We start from the raw sequence: 25,320 nt of genomic DNA on the forward strand, positions 1-25,320 counted from the left end.
CTCTGGTGATAAAATTCTACCCAGTGCCAGAGATGATTAGATTCATGCCATTAAAGTGCCAGTACCATTACATAAAGCTTTGGCCAATGTGGCTGAATGTAGTTGGCCTCGGGGCTTATATCTCACTCACTGTCCCGCTAATGGAGAATGGATGAAGTGGAGAATGCTGGAGGAGAGAAGGACAAGACCTGTATTGGAGTGCGTTACCTAGTTCAGTATAGGGTCACCTCTGTTGAGTCTAGTCAGTAGGCTTGTTGTCCCAGGGTTGAGACCGGGAAGGGAAAGAGATGAGTGAATGTCTTTTATAATCTCTTCTTTGAGAGATTTCTCTAAATAAAGGCTCTGCAATTACTATAATGGAACACGCACGCAGGAAGCAAATTGATTGAAATGTTCCCATACCACAGATTCGAGTGTTGTCTCCATCCAGAGATCCTTGTGAATAGGTGACCTTTGATAGGCAGGTTCCACTATGCTGTGGGCTTCCTGTGTATTAAAACCGCCAGGAGACATATTGGTGGTGTGACGTTGACTGTCATGACTGCCAAGTCCCTCCCATGAGATGAGCTGTCTCGTCACGTGCAGAAGAGCCAAGGAAGGGGATCTAACTGAGGGAGGCTGGACTAACGCTACTGTACCGCATCTCCCAACACCTGCTCAGGCTGCCTCATGGAGCCTCCTTCCCCCAGCCTCTCCCCCCAGCCTCCCATAGCCTCTCCCAGCTGGTCCTAGTGGACACCCTTACTCCCAGGAGTCCTCTCCCTGCAGTGGATGATAGCTAGGATTTAGCAGCTTGATGATGACACACTCTTGTTTATCTGTTCTACAGTCATGTGGGATTTGTGTGGCTAGCACGCCACGGAATGTGTTATATTTGTTTGTGTGTGTGTGTGTGTGGGGGGGGGGGTGGCGGGGCGGGGGGTAGTGGAGGAGGAGGGTGGATGCCGATGGGCAATATTTACTCATCATCACCATGGAGACACACAGGCTCAAGAGTGAGGCATGCGTTTCCGTCCTCTGTCTGTTAAAGGGTTGTGTTCAAGGGGAGGAGACAGACAGCCCCAGCAGACAGGTCCATGACTGACCGTCAGTACAGACAGAGAAACAGACACTGTTGTACTGTACTCTGTTAACGACTTGAATCAAAGGCAACAACATCAGGCTAACAAGCATGCTGGACATGCACACCCCCGAGGGACTGACCAATCGATGAGCTTCATGAAGACAGACAGAGAGAGAGGGAGGGACAGGGAGATGAGAGAGAGAGCATGTGTGAGAGACAGAGAAAGAGAGAGTGAAAGTGGGATTAGGATTTTGAGGGATTACTCTTGCTGCAGACAGTTGAGCCCTGCAGACAGACAGGTGAATCAGGAGTTAGCATGAGCCTGTGCCAGGGTGGACAGTGGGTGGTAACAGGATCAGCAGTGCAAGAGAAGAGAGCAGCCTCCAACCGTAGTAGTGTGTGTGTGTGTGTGCGTGCATTGCGGAGAGTGAAAGAGTAGTTCTCCAGAGAGTGGACCATCTTGTAGTTCCTAATTTGAAACAGGCATTGTTTGTGCCAGAGTCCATTAGAGCTCTTTATTTTATCTGTGCAGTGATGTAACTTCTGAGGCGTTGGAATTGAGAGCGAAGACTCATGTGCACTTGCCCTCCCTGGCGAATGGCAGGCCTGTGATGAGCGGGATCAGAGAGTAGAGGGGGGATGGCTGGTATGTCAACTCCTTGAAATCCATTCTTTTTTTGTCCTCTACCTCTTTCTCTCTCTCATTTTTATACAAAATTGAGCCCTGACTGACTGACAGACTAAACAGACAGCTACACAGATAAACAAACAAGCATACAGGCAATGACTATATCTCAATATGAGGTTCTCTCGTTCTCATATCATGATAATCCTCTTCTCTTATGAGTGGTGAGTGCTTGATGGAAAGGTCATGTTGAACTATGACCCCAGTTTAAGAGACTGTAATCGCTCTTAGGCCTCCTAGTGCTCTCTCTGGCATGGTGGCCATGGTAACAGTAACTAGGGGCATCAGAGGTAGGGGAGAGGTGGGGGTGGAGATCCAGGGGGTGGGTGGAGCTTCAGAGAGTTGTGTTCCCCTGCTGTTGGGCATCAAAGCCCGTGTGACTTTATCAGTGACCTACTGTAATAATCTTGAGAACACAACAAGGGCCACATAAAAGACCTGCTGGTGACAATGAATTTCCATCATGTAAAATTATGGGAAATTGCTCTCACTCTTTTGCAAAGAATGTTAGAACGTTGGTTATTTTACCATCCTTAGTTCTGAGAAACCTCAGACTCGGTTATAATAGTTACTTGGTGTAAAAAGGTACCCAATGCATTTGGACTGTATTATACATGAAAACATTTGACACAAGTCCCTCAACACACTCAGACTGGCCCATTCTCTTCCGCCTTCATGAATGTTTTATCGCAGCCCTATCACAGTACTACAGTACTCTCTTGTCAAACACACACTGCCTCAGGCCTGCCACCCCCACAGCCTTCTCCCCAACCTCTGCCAGACAGATCGCAACAGTCTGGGGGGGGGGGTGTTTAGCTGGGGGCGTGGATGATGGCATCAATACAAATGTGTACAAGTGACCCTGTGATGTTGTAGCAACGTCAGGCCAAACTGCCTTAGAACACGTTCAATACTCTCTCATTTATTTACATCAGTTTTTCTGTGGATCATTGCACTCTTTTCACTGCCAAGGATTGTGGGCTGTAGTCAAACAGCAGTTGGGGCACTAATTCATCAGAATGAATCTCTCACTTTATTAATCAGTTGAAAGAACCTGGTTTTCAAACACCGACAAGGGCTGTGGTCCAAATTTAGACATAGCCATATTTTACCTTAATTTGCCTTGTCAAAATTGCAAATGAAGAGGAGGATATTAAAAAGGGTGGACAGGGTGGCGGCATAAAATATGTAATTAGTAATGTGAGTTCTATATGCTGGGACTGAGGCCTGCGCTAAGAAGCTCAATTATTTGTGTGTTGTGGATGTCAGAGAGCAACATGAGTTATCACCCAAGAGAAGGCCTCCATGTTGTGGTCTACAATTAAGAGAACTAAGCAGAGAGGGAACACATTTTGACATTCAAATCATTGAAAACAACTTGTGTGATACTTGCTGTTTCCGTGATCCCTAATATCACTCAGTGCCCAGCTTTCTCCATTCCTGCAGACGTTGTCTGTGTGCTTCCTGTCCTGACTGTGTTGTCTCTGTGTGCTTCCTGTCCTAACTGTGTTGTCTCTGTGTGCTTCCTGTCCTGACTGTGTTGTCTCTGTGTGCTTCCTGTCCTAACTGTGTTGTCTCTGTGTGCTTCCTGTCCTGACTGTGTTGTCTCTGTGTGCTTCCTGTCCTGACTGTGTTGTCTCTGTGTGCTTCCTGTCCTGACTGTGTTGTCTCTGTGTGCTTCCTGTCCTAACTGTGTTGTCTCTGTGTGCTTCCTGTCTTAACTGTGTTGTCTCTGTGTGCTTCCGGTCCTAACTGTGTTGTCTCTGTGTGCTTCCTGTCTCAGATCAGTAAGCAGCATCTCCAGACGGTGAAGGAACGCTTCCAGGCCTTCCTGAACGGAGAGACCCAGATTGTGGCCGACGAGGCTTTCATCAATGCAGTCCAGAGCTACTATGAGGTGAGGCTCCAATTCACCCTGCCTATGTCCATGTCTGTCTGTGAGAGAGAGAGAGAGAGAGAGAGAGAGAGAGAGAGAGAGAGAGAGAGAGAGAGAGAGAGAGAGAGAGAGAGAGAGAGAGAGAGAGAGAGAGAGGGAGAGGGAGAGGGAGAGGGAGAGGGAGAGGGAGAGGGGAGGGAGAGGGAGAGGGAGAGGGAGAGAGGGAGAGAGGGAGAGAGAGAGAGAGAGAGAGAGAATATAAGCGTATGCACCAAGTGTGTTCTTTGGCTTTCAGTTTCATTGACTGTGCCTTGGAGAATGCTAACTCTATGGTGTATGTTGTTCTGTATTCCACATTGATTCTCTCACGCTCCTTAATAGTGGAAATTATCTGTTGGATTGAAATGTCTGAATCTGAAAGGAGATGACTCACCTTTGCTCTGACAAATGATGTGGAACAGACTGGCTTCTCCAGGCAGGCTTAATAATGTGCTCCCGCATGGCGGAGATGAAAATGAATTGGACTGCCCGAAATAGGCCTCCTGAATAATGAGAGCAGACAGGGTCTATATGCGTAAAGCCTTCTAACCTGTACTCAAGACAGACTTCCTCTGCATCAATTAGGCCCAATGCCTTAATTCACTTGTTTGGTAGATCCCAATAATGAAAGTCAGGAAATAAATGTTCTCTGTTTAGAGGTCTTTCAAAACAAGAGTTGAGAACTCCAGAGTCCAGCAGAATGTGAATCGGACCTGAGATCTAGAACCTGGAGACCATGACACGTGACACTGTGATAAGAGACGTGGAAAGAGGTTTGTTCTGTCAAATAAATCAATAGGTTTAGTGCAAAAAGGCCAAATTACGGAATTGGAATGATGCATTATTTAACACCCAGCCAAAGCCGGCTTTTCAATTCAATTAAAGCCTAATGCTCTTAAAGGCTGAGCTGCAACTGCTTGTACAGTTCTCACGTCCACACCTGGGGCGGAGGGGGAGGGAAAGAGCTGGTTATCTTCTGTCCTTTGGTTAGTAGACCCAAAAGAGAGTTGACACGGCATCCTTCTAGTTTTAAAACGATACGTAGTTTAAGATCTATCGATTTTCAGAAGTTAAATTAGAATGACACATTAAACTAGTGAACGTCTCTCGTTAGTGTTTCTAATGTGGTTCTACGGTGACCCTGCCATGCAAGAAGAAGGCCACTGATGTCTATAGCAGGCACCTGACTAAGAGTTCTCTGTCTCCATCCATTATCTGTTCAAATGATGCCTACTACCTTCACTCAAATAGACTAATGAGTTAATAATTTATTGAGAACCTAGTGTCAATTAACCTAAAATATCTTGCCCCCGTAGAAAGGGCCAACAGCTTATCTAATACTTGAAAATGTTGAAATGGCGATTTGAAGTGGAGCTCAGGATGCCCAAATTTGACAGTCTCCCTGTATCACATTACATTTACATTTAGTCATTTAGCAGCCGCTCTTATCCAGAGCGACTTACAGTAAGTACAGGGACATTCCCCCAAGGCAAGTAGGGTGAAGTGCCTTGACCAAGGACACAACGTATTTTTTCACTGCCGGGAATCGAATCGACAATCTTCAGATTACTCGCCCGATTCCCTAACCACTCAGCCACCTGACTCCCAAAGGGTATCACACCATTTGGTTTTGAAAATGGCTTTCTTGGGGAACTGAGGAAAACAAATGTGTGACAGATCGAACACAGCAAAACAACAGTGTCCCATTGAATTGAAGCAGCAAATTCCTCCTCCTCCACGCACTGACAAAGACGTGGCAGTCCTCCTTCCTAGCCGCCCATAAGCTGAAAGCTTGAGGCTCGCATCTGCTTCTTTCTGAACACTCACTTCTAGGCTTACGCATCATGTTCCATCCAGCCAATTCAGGAAGTGCATTGAGCCACAATGAATAGAAAATGGCATTGATCACATTCCTCTGCTGAATGGAGGTGGAGTCACATTCGACCTAGTTGGGAGGAAGGATCCATGCTGAAGAGGCTGGAGTGGCCTGGCCTCTACAGGAACAGACACTCGACTGCGGCTGCAGACACTCCACGTGTAACCGCTGTCCTTCACCTCCTCCCAGGTGTTCCTGAAGAGTGACCGAGTGTCTCGCATGGTGCAGAGTGGAGGCTGCTCGGCCAGCGACTCCCGGGAGGTCTTCAAGAAGCACATCGAGAAGCGCGTCCGCAGCCTGCCCGAGATCGACGGCTTGAGCAAGGAGACGGTGCTGAGCTCCTGGATGGCCAAGTTTGACACCATCTACCGTGGAGACGAGGACCTGCGCAAGGCGCAGCAGCGCATGACGGCCAGCGCCGCCTCCGAGCTCATCCTCAGCAAGGACCAGCTGTACGAGATGTTCCAGAACATTCTGGGCATCAAGAAGTTTGAGCACCAACTGCTGTACAACGCCTGTCAGGTGAGATTCTGTATATGCTGACTTTCAGTGGCTTTTTGAGTTGTATGTATGGTGCATCTCACTTGGATCTCTAACCAAGCCTTTATATAAAGCATGTCACCCTCCTCAACCCCATTTAGCTGAAAAACATCCCTCTTCAGTCTTGTTATGGGGCACAAAGAGAGAGATTGGCTGCTTTGGAAAAGCAATGCAGTGCAATGCAGCCATTGTGGAAATGAATAAAATGATGCCAGAGGAAATCCTGCAGGTATGAGTGCCTGCTTGCCATCAGTAACCCAGGCATGACAGTACCCTGGGTGAACACTGCTTAGAAAATATGACCATTGTGTGTGTGTGTGTGTGTGTGTGTGAGAGAGAGAGAGAGAGAGAGAGAGAGAAAGAGAGAGAGAGAGAGAGAGAGAGAGAGAGAGAGAGAGAGAGAGAGAGAGAAAGAGAGAGAGAGCGAGAGAGAGCGAGAGAGAGCGAGAGAGAGCGAGAGCGAGAGCGAGAGCGAGAGCGAGAGCGAGAGCGAGAGCGAGAGAGAGAGAGAGAGAGAGAGAGAGAGAGAGAGAGAGAGAGAGAGAGAGAGAGAGCGAGAGCGAGAGCGAGAGCGAGAGCGAGATTGCGAGAGTGAATGTGAGAGAAAGTGGGTGCAGGGTGCTATTGTGAATTAACAAAAAATTCTATGTGATGCATTGTGACAATAAAGGTGGGCAGGGTATAGTAAAAAAGGGACATATCTCAATTATTCCTTACAATAGGTGCATTGTAACGAAAGGGAATTAAAGGATGATATGGGAAGCTATTAACACTGAAAGAGAGGAGTGGGTGGATGGAGGACAGGATGATAATTATGGGGTGATGATGGCCTTGAAGATGGGTGTCCTGTCCAACTGTCAATCATCTACCCAATCGAGCCCGAGGAGGTGCTAGAAGCTCTTTTCAGATGGCCCTAGGTAATCGCCCAGCCTGTTGTAGGATCTTAGACACGTCCCTTATAGCCAAGTAACATGTTCTCAAGACTAAAGCACACAAGAAATCTTTCTTAACATAGGCTGTGGGTTGACCTTTGCATGACTACGGAATAATAGTAAAAATTGGAACGTAGTTTCATTATGACATACTGAAGTCAAGCCAATGGTGCTTATATCATTAGCACAGAACACTCCCGTAGCCAATGAAAAGACAGGGCCAGCCCCCTGCAGTGTCATTCTGACTCGTCTGACACCACAGTCACCAGTGTTCCATTAGGAAGAGTTCTGCTGTGACGGAATGAGACTTGTCAGATCTGTTTCCAGGCAGAGCTACAAGAACAGAGGCAGTGTTTTCTACAGGAATCCTTTCCCCCCTGTTTTCATGTATGCTTCCCATTTCTCGCCGGAAGAAAAAATAAGCTGTAGATTTGTATTGAAGTGGCTTAAGCATCCAGCAGCCTGTTACAGTCCAAATCAAGTGAATAGCAAGACACTGTGCTAGTACATAATTCAGAAATCCGTGCACAAGCACATGGTAAATGATCTGAAAAGCAGCGACTCCAGATCTCTGCAAATGTCTCGGTGTGAGGTCAGTGGGTTGTCATGGTCATGTGACCCTAGATGGAACCCAGTTGGTCACAGTCACATGTCATCTCGTCGTCCCAGTCAGGTAGCTGTCAGGAGACGTCCCCTCTGGCCAGGGCCAGTTGGATGAGGCACAGATGGTCTCCACACGTCATCTCCTAACACGCGGTTGGTCCCCTCATTATGTGAAGAACCGGTTTCTAGAGGAAGAATGACAGGAGTTTGATATGTAAATCAGCGTATTTATAAGCATGAAGATATTTTTCCAGATATTAACGTCTACATGTTTTCATGCAAGGTACCAAAGCCATATAACATTGTCCATTGTCTATTTTTTGTGTGTTTCTGTTTCCCCTCTGCATAATGAAACCAGTATTACACAGTATATAACAGTATAAACAAACTGGACCACTGCAGAAACAGCCTTTTGCATGGAACGAGGATTCCATCTCATTCCACCAGCCACTGTGTGGACCATCAGAAACCTCTGATGATGTGGTCCTGGTCCTTTGATGGATATGTTGCTGCCAGTAATGATGACTTGAGTTAGAGGATAAATCAAATTACAGTGGGCTGTGGCGGATGTATACCCGAGGCGTGGGTGGAACAGAGTGGGAGTTTTTCCTATTTATCTGATAGTCTTCAGCATTGTGGATGTGGCTCGGCAGCCAGCCTAGTGCTGCTGTAATTGAAGCACAAGCAGGTGCCAGAATGGACCAGGGTGGGGAACCACCCAGACCAGGGTGAGGAACCACCCAGACCAGGGTGGGGAACCACCCAGACCAGGGTGAGGAACCACCCAGACCAGGGTGAGGAACCACCCAGACCAGGGTGAGGAACCACCCAGACCAGGGTGGCTGCTGGGGATGCAGAGCTGCCTTCTGCTAGAACTCACATACACCTTCATATCAATGTTACATCAACAGACTCCCAGAGAGAAGATTCAAAGCTTAGGTTCTGGGTTTATTTTCTTTGTTGATTTCCTTCTGAAGACCAGGGCCTAGCTTAGTAGTGACATGCGTAGAAAAGCAAAACCCTATTTAGGCAACAAAGTGTAACGCCAAACAGTTAGATTATGGCAACAGAACGGATCAGTGCTCTTAAGGCGTTCACAGTGCCTATAGTGTTTGTTCGGAAGAGCCCTGAACAAATCAAAATAAAGCTGTAAACACACAGAAATAAATTGTGCTCTCTTGTTTGTCCAGATAATACCACTTACATGGTCTAAATATGCAAAGTCTCTTAGTTCCTCTTAATACCAATTTAGGAATGTAAAATTACCATAGAGATTAGGTCATGGGAATTTGTTTTTATTATGAAATAAAAACGTTGTTTCATGTGGTGAGTTATGGTTTGAGAAAAGTCTTAACACAAAGGAAATTCACATGACACTATATGCCCTGCCTTGGTTAAAAGAGATCAAAAACTCAGTGACACTGCACCTATATTTGACAATGACAAACAAGGCCAAGCACACAACAGTGTTTGAAAAGGTTCCACTTTTGCATCCATTTTGTCTGGTTACATAAATAGGTGAGACAGGCAAAAGACCATTCACTGTCTGTCATCAAAGGCTGTGGTCCTATCATACTTGAAACAGAAGCCTGGATGACAGCTTTGAAGTATCTTCACTGTTTATGGTTAGTCTCATGTACCCACTGTGTGAGTGTGTGTCTATGTGAGTGTGTAAATATGTGTGTGTGTGTGCTCTGCCAAGTGAGGTTACATGTGTTCATGTGTGTATGTGTGTGAGTATTTGTTTGTGCTACCTATCACCGTCTATTACAAACACACCCATAACCTTTGTCTGCCTCTGTGTGGCTGCCATGGTGACAGTAAACATGGCCACCTCTGTCCTCTCTCACCTTGTATATTGGTATCTCTCTCTCTCTCTCTCTCTATCTCTTTTTTATGCGCCGTTTGTCTTTTCCTTTCCTGTCAGCCATTGTCACCTTGTGTGTATTGAAGTAGACAGCAGCTGATTGGTTTTCCCTTAATCACATATCAGTGGCTGGTCTTTCTATCCATCAAGCATAGGGAACAACAATTAGTTTAAACAAGACAGGGTGAGCTGAACGGAGGGGAGGGGAGGGGTGAAGAGGAGATGAAGGAGGATGGCCGGAGAGAGGAGAGGGCATGGGAGAGGAAAGGAAAGCAGATGAGACTTAAACAATGGCCTGTTAAACAGTCTCTAAAATCCCACCACCGGTCTGAGGTACGATACAGATGCTATAGGATGCTGTTCAAAACGATTCAGAATCACCTGTACACTTTCTGTGGTCTCAGTCTCTAGGCACAGCACTAAAGATTAAAAACACACTGGCACTGAAATCTTTTCTCTGGCAGGGCTGTGTGTATGTGTGTGTGTGTGTTCCATATGTGTGTGCGTGTGTGTGTGTGATGGAAAGCAGATTAGAAAGACAGTAGTCATGACAACTGTTTCTGATAGTACTATGTTTTCCAGAGCCTAAACTCATGCAACCTTCTAAAAATACTGGGTACAAAGTCAGTCTGCCCAGAGAATCTGGATAAAGTCAAAAGCTCTCTCTTTGATGACTTCCCATTATCACTTACCTCAAACCATAATCAACTCTCTCTCCTCTGAAGATGTTTAAACCCCTGCAATATGTCTCATGAATCCTGGGTTCAGATTAGGTAAAAGACGTGGATAACCAGGGGCAACGAGGGAGTGTGTCTTTGTGTGGGTGCAAGATGTAGGCTTGTGTGGTCAAGCTTCACCTCAGCAGACTTCAATACAGTCTGTATAAGACATCACACATTTTTCACTTCCAGTGACCTGAGGGATGGATGGATGAGGAGTCTGGAACAGACAGATAGGACAAAGCCTGAACATCAGACTGAACAATAGATCAGACACACTTAGACAATTTCCACTTCTTCACTAAACATAGGCCTGTCTTAGACACCAGGCTGGGATTAAGACCTCAACAGCTAGACCTGAATCCTGTCAAGAGAGGACCATAGTTTAACTGTAACCCTGAGTGACTGGGAGAAACAAAGAGAGAAGTAGAGGGAGACAGAGAGATAAAAAAAAGAGTGATAGAAGCAGAAAGAAGACATGGAAAGAAATTGAGAGACGGGGAGAGCGACAGAAGCAGGGAAAAGCAAATGAGTGAGCGAGAGAGAACAGGAGCAGGGACAGTGTGCCTGTACATGTGGTCCCTCCACACCCTGTCAGCCTCCCAGTCTGCAGTAACTCAAACATGTGCCTCTGTTGGTGGTAGCAGCAGGGGGGGGGGGGGGGGGGGGCTCAGCCGAGACCTTCCTACAGCAGGAAAGAGATCAATGCCAAGACCAGGGGGAGAGGGGAGACAGACTGACAGACGGCCGGAGACTGAGGAACAGTTTGGTGAGTTGTTGAGAGATAAATGAAGAGAGTGAACAGACATACTGAAGGGAAGGAAACAGAACATTTTGGAGAGGAGACTGAATCCCCAGAGAGACAGAAACATGTGTGATGAATGAGCTGAGAGAAGGACATGACAGCCTGCAGCCCTCCATCCTCTGCACATCCTAGACTCCTCCAGTACAACTCGACACACACCCCATTCTCACTGTACTCTTATTGGTGTCAAAACGTTGTGTTCTATGTGGCTGTTATCCTCTGACTCTCTGTCTGTCTGTCTGTCTGTCTTTGTCCATCTCTCCATCCATCCGCTTCCCATCCCAGTTCTCTCCAGCACAGATCTTATTAGTGGAATCGTTATGCTATCGATTGTCCTTTGAGCCATAAAGTAATCACAAAGACCAGGCCAACTGTACTTCTCTGGGAATCATGGAACACACACACACACACAAACTAGGTGATTATTACTCATTACCCTCCTCAGCAAGTCCATTTCATACCAGCTGCTCTATTGTCTTATTGATCTCCTCCAAACCCAGCTAGGCTGCAGGATCGGTACAGAGGTGTGCTTGTTCTCAGTAACTGGCCTTGCTGTCTGGAACGCACGCAGATACAGGCACCTTGTCCTGGGCCAACCGTCATCGAGTCCCACAGTCCCCAGATGAAAAAACAGTTTACACCTCACCATAGGTTTCAGTCGTGACTGCTGTTCCTATACAGTGCCTCATAGGGGCCAATGTGCTAATCCTCCCGGTGGCAGCTGTGTATTTACCCAACAGTCATTAGAACGAGCCACAGGTGCCTTTTTCCCGCATGTGGGTGCGGGGGGAGTGGGGAGGGAGTGGGGAGGGATAAGAGCTGCTCCATAGGTGCCCTGGGATCACAGAGAGAGAAGCCTGTCAGGTCCTGCTGTCTAGGGAGATGGAAGACTGCAGGCTCTGCTCCCCACGCTGCTAGACTCCAGCCCTCCTGCAAACACTCCTGCTGTATGGTGTGATGGATCCCACTAGCCCAAGATGTACGTGGTGTGCTGAATTAATTCAATCACAGTTCCATTTCTTGACTTGGCTTGCGCTGGATTTGATCATGTGACATCATTGAACGAGTGTAATGGAGGGAAGGACAGGGGTGTAGGGAGGGAGGGATGGACTGAGAGTGGAAGAACGAGAGGAAGGGTGTGTCGCTCCCTCTGCGGTCTGCTGTGAGGAATTCTCCAGTAGGCTGATGAGAGGCAGAGGGGACGGCAGGCTAGCATGGACAGACTCTGGTGGACCAGTCACCCGTTTGGCACCTGGCCTGAGGCACTGTGCCAGAGGGGAGTGCCAGACCTGGGCCTTCATGGGAGAAGGTGGACGTATAGAGAGCCAGGCTGGAATAGGAGTTACTCTGCACACCATATGCCCATGATTGGTGTGTTTGTGTGTGTTTGTGTTAGCACAGGTGAGGAATTAGATGGTGTGTGTGTGTGTTATGCACAGGTGGGGAATTAGATTGTGTGTGTGTGTGTGAATGTAGCTGTGTGTGTGTGTGAATACGGTATGTGTGTGTAGGTGACCAGCTTGTGTGCCGAAAGGGAGATCCTCCAGCCTTGCTCTTGTACAGATGGCATCCTGCTGACTGGCCAGAACACACTCAGCACACCCACAACAAAGAACACAACTCAGGCAATCCCACAGGTTCAATACAGCCACGGGTATTCACCTACTCACATTCTCTCTGCAAATGGATTTGTGACATCTCTGTGTTAAGGTCACGGCCCAAGGTATTTACAAGTGTTGGCAGCATTCACTGGCACCCTTTGTCTGTGTGCCATGGCTTGTCTACTGTGTGTGGCTTTCTGTTGTCCAGTTCTGCTTGTTTGTACTCTGGATGTGCTTCTACGACTTAATGGTCTGTTTACTGTAATGGAGTGGTTTATCAGACTGGTTAATCGTACAGCCGGGAAGAATGATCGTCATGCTGTTTTGTCTGATCTGATCAACATAAACAATTGTTTTATTCATCGCACGCACACACAAATACTCTGTATATACAGTATATTTACAATAAGCAATGCAGGAGTCAAGCATGGACTCCAAACATCTGATTCATAGTACACAGCAATCACTTGGCAGTGTTTAGTTATTGACGTTTCCCAAGGAAAGCCACGATGATAGGCTCAAATGGATGTTCTATTGACCAGAGTTCATCACCTGACCACAGTGAAGTCCACAGAGTCATCTTAAACAGAAGCCTTAGTGAGGCTTCATGTCTATACGTATTCTGTGATCGTCATGTCACAGCTGGCTGTGTGCATAGCCTAGGTATGCACTGTACCGCAGGGTCCTGTTCCGTGGAGACTGTACTTGGTGATTCTGACAGACCCCACAGTACGTTGCCTAGGAGACGAACTAAGATGTTGCCTTCGTGTTTACAGCTAGATAACCCGGATGAGCAAGCGGCCCAGATCCGGAGGGAACTGGACGGTCGTCTGCAGATGGCTGACCAGATAGCCAGGGTTAGTAAGCATCCATGGACAGATTATTCGATCCAACCTGTATTGTGTATAAGATCCAGCGACGCTATGGCAACTGCATGGTGTGTGTGTGTGAGTGTGTGCACTACAGCCAAGAGATCAGGGCACATCTTAACATAAGCACAACAGGCTCAATACTGCATACCATGTCAGGGAAAATAAATCTGTACAGAGGTGTGTGTGCACGTGTGTATATGTGTGTTGGCACAGTATACATCTTTGTATACTTGACATTGTAGTCTTACATAGTGTTGTCTGTATAACAGGGTGGCAAGTTTCCCAAGTTTGTATCCAGGGAGATGGAGGCCATGTACATCGAGGAGCTGCGTTCCTCAGTCAACCTTCTCATGGCCAACCTGGAGAGCATGCCCGTGTCCAAGGGGGGAGACTTCAAACTGCAGAAGCTCAAGCGGGGCCACAACACGTCCATCATAGACATGGGCCAGGAGGACGAGAACACACTGTCCAAGTCTGACGTGGTGCTCTCCTTCACCCTGGAGGTACTTTTTACATTTAGTCAATTAGCAGACGCTCTTATCCAGAGCGACTTACAGTAAATACAGGGATATTCCCCCAAGGCAATTAGGGTGAAGTGCCTTGCCCAAGGACACAACGTCGTTTGGCACGGCCGAGAATCCAATCGGTAACCTTCTGATTAATAGCCCAATTCCCTAACCACTCAGCCATCTGACTCCGTACACACCAGGCAGGCCCTTAAAGTCTCTGGATGTTTGTGGGAACATTTCACCGTGGAGCACAGAGCCGATGGACTCTGGAGACAGAGAGGCACACAGAGAGGCGTCTGATGTCATTGTAACCTTTAACCCTCTGGATTAAACAAACACCGATGGTCTGGTTTCTGGTGTTGTATAAGTGTCAGTACCATAGGGTATTACATTTATTATGACAGATATTGTGTGTTAATGCAAATATTTGGGATTAAAGGATCTAAAGTCATACGAAGCCGAATGGGAGACTGGAAGTGATGTATTATAACTATTTGTCTGCTTCTGTGTGGCTTCCATGTTGACTGTCAACAAGGCAACTTCTGACCATTTCTCCCCTCTCTCTCCCATATCTACTTTATGTTACCCTCTCTCTCCCATATCTACTTGATGTCCCTCTCTCTTACGTCCTCTCTCCCTCGCTCCCTCTCCAGGTGGTGATAGTGGAAGTGCAGGGCCTCAAGTCTCTGGCTCCTAACAGGATTGTCTACTGCACCATGGAGGTGGAGGGAGGGCAGAAACTCCAGACAGACCAGGCTGAGGCCTCCAAGCCCACGTAAGTAGAACACACACACACACACCCTAACCCCCCCCCCCCCCCCCCCCCACACACACACACACACACACACACACACACACACACACACACACACACACACACACACACACACACACACACACATGCACATCAAGTGAAAACTTATGTTCATTGTGACTTAACCTACAGTATAGCCCAGAACAACAGGCTTGGCATTCTTGTATTTTATGTAACTGGCCAAGCAGGTTAGAAGCTGTAAAATGCTCATGAACCAGCCGGCAGGTGATTACATCAGCCACTGGAGTAGGAAACACACGTGAGCTACTGAGATGATGAAGCCTGCCCTCACTTCCTCTTTACACACGCCCAACCCCTCTCGTGGACTTCCTCTTTACATTACATTACATTTAGTCATTTAGCAGACACTCTTATCCATAGCGACTTACAGTAAGTACAGGGACATTCCCCCGAGGCAAGTAGGGTTGAAGTGCCTTGCCCAAGGATACAACGTCATGTGGCACGTCGAACTGGCAACATTCAGATTACTAGCCCGATTCCCTAACCGCTCAGCCACCTGACTCTTTAAACACGCCCAGCCCCTCTCTTGGACTTCCTCTGATCTATGAGGGTCAAGCTTCTGCAGCTGACTATCTAATTCCTGTGGTGCACGTTCTACTGGCTGGATGAAGGGTTCCTGTGGTGCACGTTCTACTGGCTGGATGAAGGGTTCCTGTGGTGCACGTTCTACTGGCTGGATGAAGGGTTCCTGTGGTGCACGTTCTACTGGCTGGATGAAGGGTTCCTGTGGTGCACGTTCTACTTGCTGGATGAAGGGTTCCTGTGGTGCACGTTCTACTTGCTGGATGAAGGGTTCCTGTGGTGCACGTTCTACTGGCTGGATGAAGGGTTCCTGTGGGGCACGTTCTAATGGCTGGATGAAGGGTGATACTGTACAGTGATGCAAGGTGGATGAAGGCTATGAGGATGGATGACGGTGATGCAGGTTGGATGACGTATGGATGAAGGTGGATATTGGGTTAAACACAGTGGATAAAGGGGTGGATGAAGAGTCCTCCAGGATAGGTTAAGGGTGGATAAAGTATGTCCCTTCATGTGTGTTTTTTCCTTCACCTCCTTGCGTCCTAGTACGTAGTAGAACCAACACATAGTACACTTTGTAGAAGAGTCCATGACTGCACAGCAGTATCAGCAGTACTGTAACTGAATGGTTGTCAGTTAGCTGCAGTTGTAGACACACTGCCTCACACATTGCAGTGGCAATGTGTTCCTCGTGCTCCCTGTGTGTCCTTGTGTTTGTGAATGATATCTCGCTCTCTATGTGTTTGCACAGACAGGATATTTTTGGCCCTGTACCCAGACCCAGAGAAGCCTCAGGTGGGAGTTGGGAATTGTGAACAGCTGTAAAATGAACGTGTAGCTTAGGCCCACATGTTCCTGAAACAGGAGAGGAAGGAATTTCATACAGAGCCCAGATGTGCCGGACAGGGCTTTAAAAGCCACAGTCTCACTTATGGATGTATCCTCGTCTTAATCTAACATTCTCGCCTTTTCGACCAGCTTTCCCTATTCTATACACCTCTTATGTCCCATCTTTCTCGCACCTCTCCCCTTCTCTGTCTCTTCTCCCCTCCTCCTCTCATGTCCTCACGCCCTCTCTTCCTGTCTTCTTGTCCTAGTCTGTCGTTGTCAGAGGCTTGACAGTAGCATAGTGGTGTTTCTCTGGGGGAGTTGTCTCAGGTCAAGCAGTAGTGAGAGAGGAAAGTGTGTGTGTGTGTTTGTGTGTGTTTTGTTTGTGTGTGTGTGGTTTGTGTGTGTGTGTGTGTGTGAGATGAGTCGCACTTGTGATCCAAAAGCTTTTAGTTTTATGACGCCCTATCTTATACACATATACTACACATATACATGTGTCTGTGTGTGTGCGTGTGCATGCATTTATTGATTTATGCTGCCATGCATCTACACGTGTGACCAGGCTGAGCTGTTTGACCGGTGTAATGCCCAGTGGATTGCCTCAGGCCTGTGCCTGTGGCTATCAAGGCGTACACACACTTACACACACTACTTACACTCACAGACACAAACACTGCTTACACACACCTACACACACTCACATGCACTTACATACACACACAAACACACACACACACACACACTACTAACACACATGCATACTCACACACATACACACACACATACACATACTCATGCTTGCTAAGTTTCATGCGGTCAGGCAGGAGGAGTGTGATGGACTTTGTGTGTCTGAGAAATATGAATGTAAACTCAATATTCAGGCATGGACTGGATTTTAATAGATCTATGATGTAATAAAACATATGATCTTGATCATGATATTATCATGTCATTTTGGTATGAGATACTCTGTTAATTAATTAAAGTATTATTACAGTATCTAACATCAGCCTTTAATTTGATCATTTTTCTTCTGAACCCCAGATGAGATTGATTCCATGATTTCAATACCCTAACACTTATTTACATTTTCAGAGAATCGCGTGTGAGCATGTTATTTTACGGTAATAATGGTATTCTCCTGTTCTGTCTCCTGTGCTTATCTGGTCTAGTAGCTCGATGCACACGCCAAAAAGCTGCTCAGCTGCCATCTTAGAGGAATATGTAACACAGTCTAGAGGAGGAAATGAAGGAAAATGAATATTTGTCACATTCATGCATATTTATGTTAATTTTGTTTGTGAATTCCTCACTGCTTGGAGACTGTTTAAAAATATGTTGCCATGCCATGATTACATCATGGAATACTGTGTACTGTTTATTGTCTTAGTTAATTCCTTGTCAAGGCCTCGTCAGCACAGTCTAACACGCTGATGTTGCAGACACACACACTCAGGTCAGGATACGCTGGATTGGGAATCGCCGTTCCTCGTGTCAGAAGGTTTTCTATGTCGCTTACTGTACTGACTCCACTGGGATTTCACAGAAATTGGCTCTGTTTCTCAGAAACCTTTTTTCCTCAATGACTCTCAACAGATTTTCATTGCGCTATTGTCTGGTATGTTTGGAATGAACGTGTGGATGGTGCATTCACTGGTGATGAGTCAACTAATCAGTTAATGTGTGTGTGTGTGTTTAATTTAGTGTCTCTGTGCACTATACCCTCTCAGCTGAGTCATGTACGGTTCAGGCAGACAGCGTCAGGAACGCCTGGTCTTCATGACAAGCACCCGACAGGTACCATGATTCAGACCAGATCAGACACATAGACAACCGCCCTCTGCTCCCTCTAGCCAATGGGCAGCCAGGATGTGGGTCATGCTGACTCGGCAGATGCTAACCACCAGGCCAGAGGGCCAGAGGTTTGATGGTGGATGCATTGTGACTTTTGCGGTGACCGGACATTAGCGCTAGGCTAAATGGAAGGCTTGATTTGCAGTGTACCACGTCAGGAGAGAGCAAGTGCAGTGTGAACTGTAGATGTCTCTTGGCTGTGATTCAGCGGACATAGAGATGGAGAGAGGTGGGCGTCCTCTCTAATGAGACTTAAATGAGGCGTGTGCTGACTGCAAAGCCTTATCCATCACCGTCCATGGCTTTACCCGCTTGGTACGCACACACACACACACACACACTCACAAATGCATACAAACACGTCATTGTACAGAGTTGTCCTGGAGCTGTTACAGACAAAGAACAATTACGTAACGATCTTCTAAGAAGTCTAATCACTCCTCTAAGTGTGGAACACACTTCCTCTTCACATGAACCAGAGTGTGTCTCCATGTTAGTGTTGCTGATAAGTACAGCCCAGGTAACTATCCACAGATGGGAATCCTGTTGGAAGTGGCAAACACCTGAGAAGTGAGATCTCAGATCTCAAGGCTTTCAGAAGCCACTCAGAAAACAGCTAGACAGAACTAATCAGTGAGAGGAAACCCCCAAACACACACAAACACAAACACACACACACACAGTGTACTGTAAATCACAGATTTCCGTGGCCTCCCAGGGGCATAAACCATGATGAAATGATGACATAGCTGTTGAACCTCTCAAACTGTCAGGCAGCCCTGCAGAGTGACAGTCAGCTCACTACACCTGGGTTTATAACACTTCTCATCACACGTATACACACACACTCACACACTTTTCTGTACCACCTCAATCAATTATTGGCACTACAGGACGCCGGTGCTTGCAATTGTTTGTTACTGTGTGTTTGTTTCTGAGTCTGTTCGCATTGAGCTAAGTAAGGTGCTGCCTATTGATATTGCAGTGAAGCAACACTAATGGTTAAGGTGGTATGAAAATGTTTGTGATGTTTTCTTCGGTCTGCGTTGGACTTTGTACTATTTATGAACTGCACACCTGTGTCCCAGGGTAGAGGTTCAGGTGCTGATAGTTGATTGTCAGGGGTATTTTTTGATTTACTGAGCTGGCTGTGGGCTCTGTATATTAAAGGCATATCCAAGAGAGCAACTAGTAACTGACAAACTGCTCTATCAAATCAATACTGGCAGGGGAGTAAAGACAATCTTACCTGTAGCCTTAAACATTTGGAAGATATGCACATTTCTTATACAATTATTGTAATCAACTAACACATTTAAAATGTGTGTGTGTGTGTTTCAGCTGGGGCACCCAGGGAGACTTCACCACCACACACCCTCTGCCTGCGGTGAAGGTGAAGCTATTCACGGAGAGTACTGGAGTGTTGGCCCTGGAGGACAAGGAGCTTGGACGCGTGAGGCTTGGCCACCATACCACACACTCATTCATCCACAACGCTCCTTGGTGTACGAGCGCTGTTTACACAGTGTCTGTCTGTGTTCTCAGGTGGTCCTACACCCAACACCCAACAGCCCCAAACAGTCAGAGCTGCATAAGATGACCGTGTCCAAGGGCTGTCCGGACAGCGACCTCAGAATCAAACTGGCCATCCGCATGGACAAGCCTCAGAACATGAAGCACTGTGGGTGAGTTAAGCTGCCCCCAGGCATGGCCTCTGCCCCCAGGCATGGTGTCCGCCTCCAGGCATGGCCTCCTCGTTTACAGGCCCAGAGAGATTTCACTTCCACAGCTCCTCAGCGTCGCCCCTTTAAACATGATGATTTGCTGCCCTCTTGTGGTGATGAACTGTTATTGAATGACTTTAACTCAAATAAGCCATAATAGGGCTGATTCTGCAGTTTGTGAGGAAAGAGATGATTCCAGTGTGTGAGGTAGCATATTTTTGATTCAGATAACCATTGTTTTATCATCAAATTTGCGTTAAGCTTAACGTAAATGTTTTGCGATCGTTTGATTTTAATGACTTCTCAGAGAAAGCTGGCTTTGTGATGTGCTACACAGCTAAAAGCCACATGAAGGGCTGCCATCTGATAAAGATCCACAAAGCACATAATCGTCAGAAGAAGTCATGACTATGAAACCTCCTCAGTTATTAATGATGTTGGCTGTGTGAAGCGGCCATTTTCAGCTACTCTCTGAACACACTGCTGGTTGACATCATCAACATTCTGGATAAAAGATTTTTTGGGGATGTACCAGTACCAGTTAGTGGATATGACTTGAAACAACCAGGCAGATCTTGGAACACATCATCATTAGGCTGCCTGGCTGATGAAGGAATAGATGTGACAGCAGCAAGACACAAGGACACGTCTAGCCTCACATTCCTCCTTCTGCCCTGCATGTGCGTGTGCAAATGAACGAGCGCCCAAGCGTGCCTGTGTGTGTGTGTGTGTGTGAGTGAGTGAGTGAGTGAGCGTGTTTGTGTGTCCGCTCCAAGGGCATTGCCTTTTATCTTGGGTCTGATGAACTTTCCCTGTCTCCCTCCCTCCCACTCCTCCATATGCTCCGTGTGTGTGGGTCCTTAGGGCGCCTCAGACCCCAGTGGGGTGGCCTTACACATGCCTGTGTTTGTGCCGTATGCTGCTTGTACAACTCTCTGCCTGGCAGGCATGCGGGTGCTTGGCAGCCCCCTTGCCCTCTGCTCCTTGGGCACTAGATTATTCAGTGCGACAAGCGCTGGTGCCCCTTAAACACACCAGGGGAAGGGCAGGCAGAGAGAGGCCTGGCAGGGTGCCCCAGCCAGGCCACCGGAGGCAGAGGCAGGAGAGGGTAGAGGCAGGAGAGGGCAGAGGCAGGAGAGGGCAGAGGCAGGAGAGGGCAGAGGCAGGAGAGGGCAGAGGCAGGAGAGGGCAGAGGCAGGAGAGGGCAGAGGCAGGAGAGGGCAGAGGCTGGGGTCTGAACCCTCAGATGTTCTTTTCCAAAGCCCCTGTCCTCTGTGCAGTATATAACAACCCCAGGACACTGGCTCAGTCCTGTGACTGAAGGTGGACAGAACAGCTCTGAACCCAGTGTAACCATCTCTTCAAATGAAACCGAGACGCTCTACTCATCCAGAGTCGTTCTATCTCCTAGACTCCTTTTTAAAGTGGGTTTACCTTTAAAACCAAACTTGTTACAACGTATCAATTTAGAGTCAAGAAGCATTACCTTGGTTGGAACCTCTACCCTCCAAACACTCGCAGGTATCATGTTTAAGTCCTTCAGTAGGTTGATAGTCCAGTTGTTGAACATTGTAGAAATGTTACGTTTTCACCACAAGAGGTCAGCAGCTCTCTTTATTTTTCTCTTACTGTAAGGACGCCTCAATCCCTCCTGCATAAGTCATGGCGATTGTTTGCTTAATGTGTGCTTGTTTCATACTAATTCTTTATTTTAGTATAAATGGCCAGCTGTATTTGGTAAGAAGGGGACTATATCCCACCTGTGAACAACAAACCCGTCTCTCTCTACACAGGTACTTGTGGGCAATAGGGAAAAACGTGTGGAAGAGATGGAAGAAGAGGTTTTTTGTGTTAGTTCAGGTAAGCACAAAGAGCATCTGTTACGAGCATGCCTGTGTGTTGGTGTGAGCTCCCAGCAGTGTCAGTAGAACCCACCCGAGTGAGACGGCAGTGTCGTGTCAAGAGAACACAAGACATAGTATCTTTCTCTAGCTGTCACAGAAATGATGAAGAACGAAACAAGCTCATGTCAGGAGCTTTGTCGCAGCCATTTTCTGGAGCTCCTCTTTTTGAGCCGCCTGGTGTCTGTTGTGTGTGTTGGGGAGGAGATGTCTCAGAGCTAGGAGTTGACAGGGGATTGACAAACCAGAGTGAACGCTGGCTGGCCTAACACTCGCAGCTAAAAGTGCCTTCCGAGCGAAGCCTCAGTCATGCTCCCAGCTACACATACAGCAAGTGACAAATACCGGTCAATAGACAGCCGCTGCCACTGTGGGGTTTGTTGTGTGTGTGTGTGTGTGTGAGAGAGAGAGAGAGAGAGAGAGAGAGGGAGAGAGAGAGAGAGAGAGAGAGAGAGAGAGAGAGAGAGAGAGAGAGAGAGAGAGAGAGAGAGAGAGTCATTGCGTGTCTTTATTTGTCTTGGGGAAAGAAAAAGGAATGTTCTTCATGACAAAGAGAGGAATGTAAATGTTTGTTTTTACTGTGTGCACTGTATGCAAAACATTTGTTTAATGATTACATGTGTATGAATGTGTTTAATTTCTTTGTTTTCTTTTTTAATTTGCCTCTTCTGTTTTGGTTTTGTTAAGTCCCGTGTAAGTATTAATCAAATTTGTTAATTAGTGGGTTTACATTACGGTGAACCATACAAAATACTAATTTTTCTCTGATCTCTGATCAGGTTATAGCAGAGTACAATATATAGGGATACAAGGGCTAGTGAGGGTAGGAATAATAGTTACTGTATGCCTCTACAGTAACTATTACTAACAAACATTACTATGAATGACATTTGTTTGGGGTTTTGGAAACCGCTCTAAGAAAATAGTGGATGAACAAAAAAGAGTTAGAACAGGTACAGAAAGAGAACATAAGGTATCCTCCTCATGACTCATGCTTTAACATGGATTTCATATTCATCTTTATCAGTGACTCTGAGTTGCCCAACCCTTGTCTAAAACATCTTTTGGAAACTAAGTTCATGTATGGAACCTCCCTAAATGCCCACTAAGTTACCCCAAACACACACACACACACACCCGGGCACACACACAAAAACTGATTTCTATTTGATTGACAGTCACCATGATACTCATAAATAGCACAGCTTATACTTGGGGGTGTTTGTTTCAGTCGTGGGAGATTAGTTTCCTGTTGAATAATTCATGAGTTCCTAATTACAGTGTGTGAGTAGATCATTTACAGTGGCAGGGTGATGGACGCTGGCTGCAGCCGCTAAATATGCCAACAACACGCCAGCAACATGTAAACATTTGTCTGCAGGTGTAGTACAACGTTTGGAGATACATGTTAACATGTCGCTTGCATGTAAACATGTTAGACGTGTCAATGCCAACACGCCACACACCAGGAAACCGAATTGAACATCTTAAAGACTGTTTCTTCATTTACCCTCTCATCATGGGGTTTTCCCCCATTCCTTCCTTCTCCTTCAAACTGTGTGAACATGTCTTTTCTAAAGCTAAGGCCCCAGGTGTAGCCTATTGTGTCCAACCACAAGAGGCCTAAAATGCTGTGTTTTGACTGGAAGTACACTCCAGTCCTCTGCACCGTCCTTTCCCCGCTAGCTCACTGAGACTGAGAGATAAAAAGAATGTAGAATGATCAGGTGAAGAAAGTAATTTACAGTTATTTAATTGTTAAAGAGCTTCCCTGCCTCCCCCTGCCTCTCTGCCTCCCCCTGCCTCTTCCCTGCCTTCTCCTCAGCCTACCCCTGTCTCCCTACCTTCCCCCTGTATTCCCCCTACCTCCCTGCCTTCCCTCTGCCTCCAGACCTTTCCCTTACATTCCCCTGCCTCGCTGCCTCCCTGCCTTCCCCTCTGCCTCCAGACTTTTCCCTTACCTTCCCCTGCCTCGCTGCCTTCCTGTCTTCCCCCCTGCCTCCCTGCCTGCATCTCGATTCTGTCACCACTGTCTCAGACTTTTATCACCAAGCCTCTGACGAGACTTGGTGATGGAGACTTTAGCAGGCAGAGTGAGAGTAGAAAATAAGAGGGGGGGGGCAGTCATGAATGCGGGGAGTGGAATGGTCTGGGTTGGGGGGGTGGTTGGTTGGAGTCTGATGTGCCCCTGTGAGGTCCCGGAGGCGAGAAGGGGGAGGGGGGGCGGTGGGCACCGGGGAGCTGGGCCGTGGCCCCTGCAGCCCTCCCTGGGCCACCCCGGGCCTCATCAGAGCCGTGGCAGGGAATCTCGCTTGTCACACACACAGGAGGCAGGGCTGCAGCCGGAGTGAGAGCTGCCATTTGCAGCAGAGGTGACAATAGCCCGGGATTGGCCGAGCTCCAATGCTTGCGTTTGTGCGCCGGCGTGGCTTGACTGGCACCTAGCAGCCAGGCTCCCATGACATGTGACAGGGTGTCACTCCCGCTCGCCTCGTCTGCCGGAACATGAGTGACAGAGCCAGGACCACAACCCCACCCCGCCACCGGCCTCGGCCCCGACCTAGCCTCGGAAATAGCCCCCCCCCCCCCCCCCCCCACCACACAAACACACACACAGACACACACATACACCTTCTATGCTCCAGCTGCTCTGAATTAAACTCTGATTATTTTTCTCTTTAACAAGAGAGTATACAATTTCTGGGGAAATTGTGACGTGTACTTGCAGTAGCTGAAGCTGTGGAAATTATTATTATTTTTTTTTCTATATCACCTCTTAACCTATTGTTGAAACTAATATAAAACATTCACACATTTGGAGAAAGACAATATTTTAATGGGTGGTAGACTACATTGAAAGGAACTGTTGCAACCATACCAACACGATCAGTCAGCCAACTAGCTTTTATGATGTTGATAATGTCAGGCTACTTATTTAAGGACCAAAGTTGCAGTAACCCGCAACATGTGTGACATCCTTTGGACAATAAATTACTTTTTGCTGAATGATTGAAGGGCTGGACAACAAACGTTCTAATGAAATAATCACATATCAACATGGAAATGAATGACAGACTGACTAAGTGATGGTGATGTTTTCTGATTGGCTTTTTACTATAGACAACTATCATCTCAGTATGCCTGCGCCTCATCCATTAATTGTATATAGGCTAGCGGGACAAGTTATCCCTTATTTCTCAGCGGGAAAATGGTTGAAATGAGGGAGAAATACAAGGTGTAACGTGAGAAATGGCTGAAATGCATGCATTCTCACGGCGAATGCGTGAGACTTGAGAGCCCTTCTAGCGATCATTACGTATCAGTAGCAACCATTGTCTGAAGACTTGAAGGTCATGTGACCGGCTATCCGCGCTATGAGTAGGGAAAACCATAGATATATATAAACACTAGATGTCTTACGGCGGAGTCTAGAACGTCCGCACATGGCGGCCATCTTGCAGCTCGCTCACCCATAACATTGTGTTGAATCTACATGTACTTTTTAAATGACCATAACTTGCTCAATTTTCAACCGATTTTGAAACGGTTTGGTTTGTTATCAACGTCAGAGATGTCGTTATGCCACTGCATACTTCTATTCTATTTTTTTTTTAAACATCATTATTCATAAGTATGCAGTGGCATACCGACATATCTGACGTTGAT

The 25,320-nt window shown here is 47.0% G+C and overlaps 1 protein-coding gene across 6 annotated transcripts in view; it reads left to right on the plus strand.

Moving 5' to 3' along the window:
• The window catches only part of cadpsa (Ca2+-dependent activator protein for secretion a), a 76,717-nt gene that overhangs the window by 8,516 nt on the left and 42,881 nt on the right, over nt 1-25,320 (plus strand). For all 6 annotated transcript variants that reach the window (XM_062469994.1, XM_062470002.1, XM_062470011.1 and 3 more), the window contains exons 2-9: nt 3,532-3,645; nt 5,729-6,061; nt 13,383-13,463; nt 13,748-13,981; nt 14,641-14,762; nt 19,371-19,482; nt 19,575-19,714; nt 21,547-21,613. In XM_062469994.1, the coding sequence (XP_062325978.1) occupies nt 3,532-3,645; nt 5,729-6,061; nt 13,383-13,463; nt 13,748-13,981; nt 14,641-14,762; nt 19,371-19,482; nt 19,575-19,714; nt 21,547-21,613 (1,203 nt within the window). The remainder of the gene's footprint in view (nt 1-3,531; nt 3,646-5,728; nt 6,062-13,382; nt 13,464-13,747; nt 13,982-14,640; nt 14,763-19,370; nt 19,483-19,574; nt 19,715-21,546; nt 21,614-25,320) is intronic.

This window comes from Osmerus eperlanus, chromosome 1, assembly GCF_963692335.1.
Source record: "Osmerus eperlanus chromosome 1, fOsmEpe2.1, whole genome shotgun sequence".
NCBI classification, from domain to species: domain Eukaryota; kingdom Metazoa; phylum Chordata; class Actinopteri; order Osmeriformes; family Osmeridae; genus Osmerus; species Osmerus eperlanus.